Genomic DNA, 7,623 nt, shown 5'->3' on the forward strand with positions numbered 1-7,623 from the left:
CAAGAGTTTTTTGAAAAGGTCTTATAACTAAACAAATTAAACACAATACCTTATAGGAACGCCTAAAAAATCTAGACATGTTTGATTGATTTTGCTTATATCAAATACCGAACATTCGTATTAGTACAATGATTTGAAAATTTGTACTTTTAAGTATCCTATAATCTGCTATTCCTATCGAGAAATTAAAAGTGAGAGTGTGTGCAACATGGAGTTAAACTTTCTGTGAAGTTGCTGTGAAGATTACCACGACACTTTGAAAAGTTTAACTCCATGTTGCACGCACACACTCTCACTTTTGATTTCTCGATTCAGACTGTTGTCCCAATCCGCCAATTTACGATAGGTATTCTGCCGTTCTACGCATAATTGTCCCAGATCAGTTTTGGACGATTTTGACTTTATGACATTTTTATGTTTAGTTTTATGTGTACTTTAAGAAAAACACATAAAATCTGGTACTTTGTTCGGAAATTCATTGAAAACAACACCAAGTCTGTTTGTCCCATCGTTAAACTTCTACGCATAATTGTCCCACCAAGTATTTTCTTACACGGAATCATTAGTTTCACTAAGCATTTTGTCTTGTTTACCTGTTGTATAGCAAAAGAATCACCAATAAGGGTGATAAACTGCTAACTGGGCGATTAGGGACACATAGGGCGAATAGGAACCCACGGGACAACTATGCGTAGAAACACAGAAATCGGTCGAAAAATTTCAATCGCGTTTTTCTCAGTTGCACTTTTTTGAACATGGGACAATTATGCGTAGAACGGCAGTATTTGTTTGAAAAAAGTGTAAACATTAAATTTTCATATACACTCTATAATTTCTCATTTTTTTCAATATTTATAATTTGGTATTTTTTTTTATTGGGATGAAACTTTGTCCAAGCAATGTCAAATGAAACTATTTTGCATCATTAGTTTTTCCATGCCAGGCTTCTTACATTGTTTTGCAAAGTGGACAAAATGGCCATGTGAATATTTTAAAATCTGTATTTTCAGATTTTTTTTTTGCATCGATCGGGTGTCTTTGACAAAGTTAAGGTTATAATTAGAACTTTTCGAAAAAAGGCACAACGACAAAAGTCCTGATTTGATTTTTCTTAATTAAGTTGAATTCCCAAAAAATTTTAAGGAATTAAAATGTCATCTTTTTGCGTTTGCAGGTTAAATTGGTGATCTTGATAATTAGATCTGTGTAAATAAATATTTTGCAGGCATCACATTATAACAGCATGTTTATCAATTTGAATTTTATATTGAAAAATAAAAAAAAAAAACATTTTACTGATTTTGATACATATTTTGGTTTATTTTTCATCATTTTGCTACTAATATACAGGTTGCGTAAGTGTTTCTCTGTATCATTGGATGAATTGAACGGTTTCACTGTTACAGGTTTTTCTTTTTCTTTTTTGCCTTAAATTTATGCAACATTTTTCATACTATATTGGGATGGGCTTTGTAGTTATAACATAAACAATAATCAATTAAGTGTAAACGGTTTACAACCATATAAATAAACATATCATTCTTAGAATTCATAATTGGGGAAAACAAAATTAAAATATTACACAGAGGACAGGAAAGCAACCTCTTTTGCTGCGCTGGTTCATAGTTTTTAAAATGGCTTCAATTTCGTTGGCTTTTTTTTAGGTTTGTTTAAAAATAGGGTCGTCCACATCAATCATCTCTGCAATATAGGCTCTTGTTCTAAACTTTTGTATTTCTCATAAGTGTTAAAAAGTGGTTTGCTGTTACTGTTGGTTTGCTCTATAAAAACACTCGCCGGCTCTATCAATCGCGAGGAGGAGGAGGGGGAAAGTACACGTGGTGCTTCTATTCAACAATTAAGTGCCCGGCTGATTCTCTAGGTTTGCTTGATGATATGCTTGGAAATCAGCTCGGTTGCGTCGCTTGCGTTCGGTATCAGAAAGCGGTCCATGTCGGTAATGACGAGGTTCTCCTCCTCCGGGTAGCCGTACTTGAACGTGATCAAATCGCGGTGCCGCTTTTTGGCGGTGATTTTGACGATGCTCTGGAGCGGTCGCCGCACGATTACGCGCGCCTTGTCCTTGCGGTCGAGCTCGCGCAGCACGATGATGTGGGTGGGCGTTACGAGCAGGTAGCTGTCGTACATGTACCCATTGAGGTGAACTTCTTGGCACTTGAAGGAACGAATGACGTCCGGTCCTTTGAGGTAGGCCTGGATCGAGACGAGGTCGTCGGAGTTTTCCGTGTTGGAGCCGGGCTGCTGAGCGGCGGGTTGTTGCGGCGCATCGGAGCTTGCCGAGGGGAGATACTCGTCGTCCTGGTCTTCGCCGATGCTGAAGACGGGCGCGACGTTTCGGTAGCGTTTACCGTTGCGTTCGTTACGGGATACGTGCTTCTCCGGGACGGGTGCGACCGTCGCGTTTGGGTTTGAGATGTAATCGAAGAGTTTGCCCTTGACCTCGGCCGATTTAGACTTCATCGCGAGCGAGAGTTTGCTAAACAGGTCTATTGTTGGCTTGCGTTCGGCTGGATCCGGTGGAGGATTGTTGTTTCGGCGGTTGTCCGCTCGTTTGAGGCTTCCGTTGCCACCGCTGACGGCGTTGTTGTTGATGCTCTTGCCGTACTGGACCTGACCTTTATTGCACACCAGACAGCTGAGAGGATCGTGATCTTCCAAGCAGTCGATCATGTTGTCTCCGAAGTACTCGTGGATAGCTTCGTAGCCTCCGGTGAGCAATGACACGAATTTGGTATTTTTCTGCAGGAACGAAGCCACGACCATGTGCGTGTACTGGTCTTCTTCGAGCCGACCAGAACCGAGGAAGCAAAGATGCTCTCCTCCTGCATTTGAATTTGCTTCGATGGCGTTCTTCTGTGAGCGTAGAAGTCCTTGGACAGCCGTTTGAAACGCTACCGGTTCCTGCAGCATCAGATTGCAGTCCAGGTGGAACGCCGTCGAGAGATGACCCGAGTTGTACTGATCCGCGGGACGACAGTCGACCAGGAAGAAGCGCACCGCATCTGGGTTGGAGTTTTCACTGCTCGTTGAAGCGTTCTCGACGAGCTCGTTTACCGACACTGGCAGACACAGGGCTTGCGAGACGACATTCTCCTCTGCGGCGCTGCTCTGAACGCCAAAAGTACCTTCAACAGGTCACGCTTGAACGACGCGGGCGTCTTCAGCGAGTAATATTGCGCCAGCGAACAAAAATCCATCACGTCGTCCGCTTCGATGTTGCACGGCATGTTGACTAGAAAGCTGATCAGCTCCTCTTTGGACGCACTTTTCAACGCGATCACCTGGTCCCGCCCGTTGATTAGCACGATTAAGCTTAGGAAAAACACCAGAAACGGATCTGACTGCTGCAGATACAGATCCCACATAGCCAGCACAACCTGCAGCGAACACGTTGACGCAAACAGCGTGTTGAACCAGCTCATGGCGTAAGTGTCCGGCGTAACGCGCTTCGTATCCAGTATAGAACACAACTCCGGATCGTGGTACTGGAGCAGCAGTCGAAAGATGTGAAACACATTCCCATTCTTTACGCACCCCTTCGGAATGTACGTGTCTCTGATGGCCTCAAACAGATTGTAAGTATCGGACCGCAACAGTTTCAGCGACAACAACGGCAATAGCAACTCAACCCACCCGTTGTTCGACTCGTAAACCAGATTTCTATTCTTGCAGTAGAACGTCAGAATCGACTCCAAATCCGCAACGACCGCCACCTTGTCTTCCTCTTCATTCCCTAGCTTCTCGACGAAACAGTTACAGTCCCGTCGGAGCTTCGTTTGAAACGGAAGGTCGAAGATCTCGTTGAACTGCGCAAGCTGGTCCATTTTACTCCTAACGTCCAGGCAGACCTGCCACACGTCCGGCCGTAGCGCCTCTGGAATAGCCTTTCCCTGGCATATCGCATAGATATCATCCACTGTACAATCGTCCAGCAGTGCCGACTCCAGCTCGATCAACCTGCGGATAAAACCCTTATCAAGACCCCCTTATCTCGCAGATGCCCCAAATAAACATTACTCACCACAAATTACCGTCCATCCTTGAAGCCTAGAAAGTCGTCACCACTTTTATTTTCCCGACGAATGACGAATGTAACTCTCAGCAGCTGGTTTTGGTCTTCTAGAAGCAGCGATCGAACGACATTGCGCGCCCTGAAACATGGAACATTACACAACTCATCGAGCCCCCTCGGGGAGGGCTAATCAACGGACGATCTTACCTGCACTGGGAACACAAACTTTATTTACTTTTCGGTCAGCCACCAAAGGAAGATCGTCGCGCAGCAAACTCTGCCAGCTCCTCGACTTTTTTCTTTTCTTTTCTTTTCTTACGCGAGCTGCTGATGAAAGACACTTTTGACAGTCCACCGAGTCACGATTTAGGAATCGGGGAGAGAGTGGAATTCTCTCGCGAACCAAACAGAGAGGAGAGTTTGTGAACGAGGGGCGCACTCAAAATAATCCACACGTTGATGCTACGTGAAAAATCACGTAACCCCAATTTTCCCCTCGCTAGGCACGTTTTACGTGACACACGTAAAAACAATCTGAAAGTGTACCGGCAAAAAAAATATTTCACGTTGATGTTACGTGAAAAACCTCATAGTATTTTTCCACTAGGATCTTTCATGTAGCTTTTATGTGTTTTGAAATATAACTTCAACGAGACTTGGGTGAGCCATTCGGCCAAATTTCTACGTGATTATTTTAGTATGAAAATTGTTGGCGTACGGTGAAGATCTGCTGCCGGACTTGCGCTCGCAAAATTTCATTAAATATGTTTAACAGTAAGTTGAATTAGGTATAATTATATTTTGTTTTAATAATTCATGTTTATTTTGCAGATCTTTTGAAGCAGTATCTTCTTTTCCGGTAACCATGGAATTCTGGCCATACCCCTCGAAAGTATTCCCAGGCGCAACTCTGCGATTTGGTCCGTCGGAATGACATTCATGGTCGAAGCTACCGTGGAGCGAACATGGCCAACGGGTCGTCGACCTTTTTCTAGTGTGCCCCGGAGAAGTTCGAGTACGGATTACACAACTCGTTTCAGGTCATAGAGCTAGTGTCCGGCCTCTGTCCGAGCATCCACTCCGGGTTTTTTTGTGGCCACCCTCTCATCGTCCGACTAGTTTCGCTACAACCGTAAGTTAAATTCGGGTTAAAGAGATTTTAACGATGATTTTAAGAAACATTATTTCTTTATTTATCAGGGAAAATTCAAATCACGGTGACAGTACCAACGAGGACAAAACGGCAACGACGGGCCTAGACGGGGCCAATCTTGTATGCCATCACTCGTAACAAAGATGACCAGTTAGACCAGCTGTCAGGTCACTTCGTCGGAACGATCGCCCTGTGGCCAACTTCGATTCGTCAAGCGGAAGTCAAAACGGATGCCCAACTTCGACACGGAACACAACAAAATCGTGAATTTGAATAATTTACAAAATGTTATTAAAAGAAAAGTTCAATAAACCATTAAATTAGAATTGAAAATTGCATTATTTTGTTATTTTAAACAGAAAAAATAATCTGAAATAAGATTACATAAGTACTAGAAGGTTCCTATAAAAATCACTAAAACGTTCATGTAGAATTCATCAGCTGATACATTTAGCTTTCACGTGTGAAACACGTAAAATCAACGTGAAATGATCTGGCCAAGCATATTCCGCTTCCACTAGAACCACCTCGTAGAAGTTACGTGAAAAGTCTAGTGGAAAAATACCACATAGCTTTTCACGTAACTTCGACGTGAATATTTTTTTGAGTGCGTGTTTGGTGTGCGTTTTTGGCGTCCCGAGTTGAAGTCAGCTCTATTTTAAAAAATAATAAAAGAATGCTATTTGTTTAATTTAACCTTGAAATTAAGTACAATACTTTATTTTTTTTCAATTATTTTAACAGTGAGCCAGAACATTTTATTTTGCTTATTCTTTTTTAAATGCAAAATAATTAATTTTTGATCACTTAAAAACTTTTTTTTTTGTAGCAAAAGGTTCAACAGTGATTGGAACATTAGGTTTAAAAATAATACCACATTCCGGCGTTGCAATCACACTTTTTTTTATAAATTTTTATCGTATTGTATTTATTAATAATTTCGAGAAAAATTAGAATCCTGCGCTCCAATTAATCGCCGCAGAAAGATATCGTCGCAATGGAAAAGTATAGATGAGAGAGTAGAGTAGGCTTAGAAAAAATCAAACTGAAGTTGTCTGTCAGTTTAACAAAATCGTGATAATGCGCTCTGTACAGGTAATTTTAGTAAAATTCCTAAATTAAACAATTTTTCTAAAGTATTTTTTTTTTGTAGAAATGGCGACGACGGCCACGACTTCTTCCGGAATGACCGGAAAGACGACGTTGGCTGGACAATCCGCGTGTGGACGAAGCAGCTGTTGAAGTGACGGAGTTGTCGGTGCGAAAATGTGACGGCTACCCCGGGACCTACTGTGGGCAGCGTGCTGTCTGTACTATGCCGTATCCAAGTCCTATGTAGAGTCAAGTGTCGAGGATGTCGGAACCCGCATCGGGTCAATGGCAGGAAGGTTAGTTGGATGGCATAAATATTTTTTTAAGAAGTTCTATAAAACATCTCAATTTTTCCAGGTCCGCCCTCACATTCTAGAGCTGCAGAACCTAGAGATCAACAACGCAACAGCCAGCGAGGCATTCTCCATAGTCACGACCACCGTACTGGCGCCTTAATCCACCAGCGATGCAAACCCGGTAGTCGGTTCTGGCCCGGGAGGTGGCCAAAGTTTACGACAAGCTTACTCACAAAAAAAGATACAAATTGAATGTAATATGAACTGTAAGAGAACAATTTTTAAACGAAATAGAAGAAAAAACTAACTATAGTTTGTTATTTAATGAACCGCGTGTGTGGATAATTTTATTATAAAGAATTCAAATGATTCATCTTGAGCTGAGTTTCGAGCATCTCGCTTATAAAATTTGTAATGGCCTTGAGAATGATTTTATTAAAAGGTTTGGCTCGCATTTTTAATTTTTCTAAATTCTCTGGCTGGCTGAAGATTACGAAGAATTCAACTACCTACACCAAAGAACTTGACAGAAAGCCTTTAAGCTATTAGGCGTCATCCATAAAGTATGTCACGCTCTAGGGGGGGAGGGGGGTTCTGAAAAAGTGTGATATTGCGTGTTATAAGTATAGGGAAAGCGTGACAAAGGGAGGGAGGGGGGGGGGGTAATTTTGGCTGATTTTAGCGTGACGTACTTTATGGATGAAGCCTTATCTATAGATTAATTTTGTGACTTATAGAGCCAATGATTCCTGAACCGACCCAGTTGAAGATCGCAAAAGACGGATTTTCTCCAGCAGCTATAACGTCGTGAAGGACCAGGACATCGAGCGGATCAACTGCATGTGACCCATTTAGAGGCACCATGTCAAACCACACAAAAGCAAGTAGTTTATTTTAAAATAATATTTATATTTTCCGTAAAAATCACTTGATGTCTGCAATAAACCCACTCAAAAAGCAAAATGATACATTTGAGCTGAAAATTTTGATGTGAGCTGACAGGCACAGAACGCAAAAATCAACAAGATTGCTACGATGAATACACAAAA

General features: G+C 42.0%; 1 protein-coding gene and 1 long non-coding RNA gene across 2 annotated transcripts; one reads left to right on the forward strand and one right to left on the reverse strand.

Moving 5' to 3' along the window:
- Positions 1 to 1,299: 1,299 nt before the first annotated feature.
- On the reverse strand, positions 1,300 to 4,401 carry LOC6031351 (TBC1 domain family member 23). The gene is given in 4 exon segments (XM_038254993.1): positions 1,300 to 3,140; positions 3,143 to 3,978; positions 4,043 to 4,172; positions 4,241 to 4,401. Coding segments are annotated over 3 exon segments (2,115 nt in total). The 5' UTR covers positions 4,060 to 4,172; positions 4,241 to 4,401; the 3' UTR covers positions 1,300 to 1,878.
- A 1,719-nt stretch (positions 4,402 to 6,120) lies between these two features.
- Positions 6,121 to 6,865, forward strand: LOC119767688. Its single transcript, XR_005277650.1, has 3 exons — positions 6,121 to 6,281; positions 6,340 to 6,574; positions 6,636 to 6,865. It is a non-coding gene; the product is annotated as an uncharacterized LOC119767688 (long non-coding RNA).
- Positions 6,866 to 7,623: the final 758 nt, after the last annotated feature.

The sequence above is a fragment of the Culex quinquefasciatus genome, chromosome 2 (genome assembly GCF_015732765.1).
Source record: "Culex quinquefasciatus strain JHB chromosome 2, VPISU_Cqui_1.0_pri_paternal, whole genome shotgun sequence".
Lineage (NCBI taxonomy): Eukaryota > Metazoa > Arthropoda > Insecta > Diptera > Culicidae > Culex > Culex quinquefasciatus.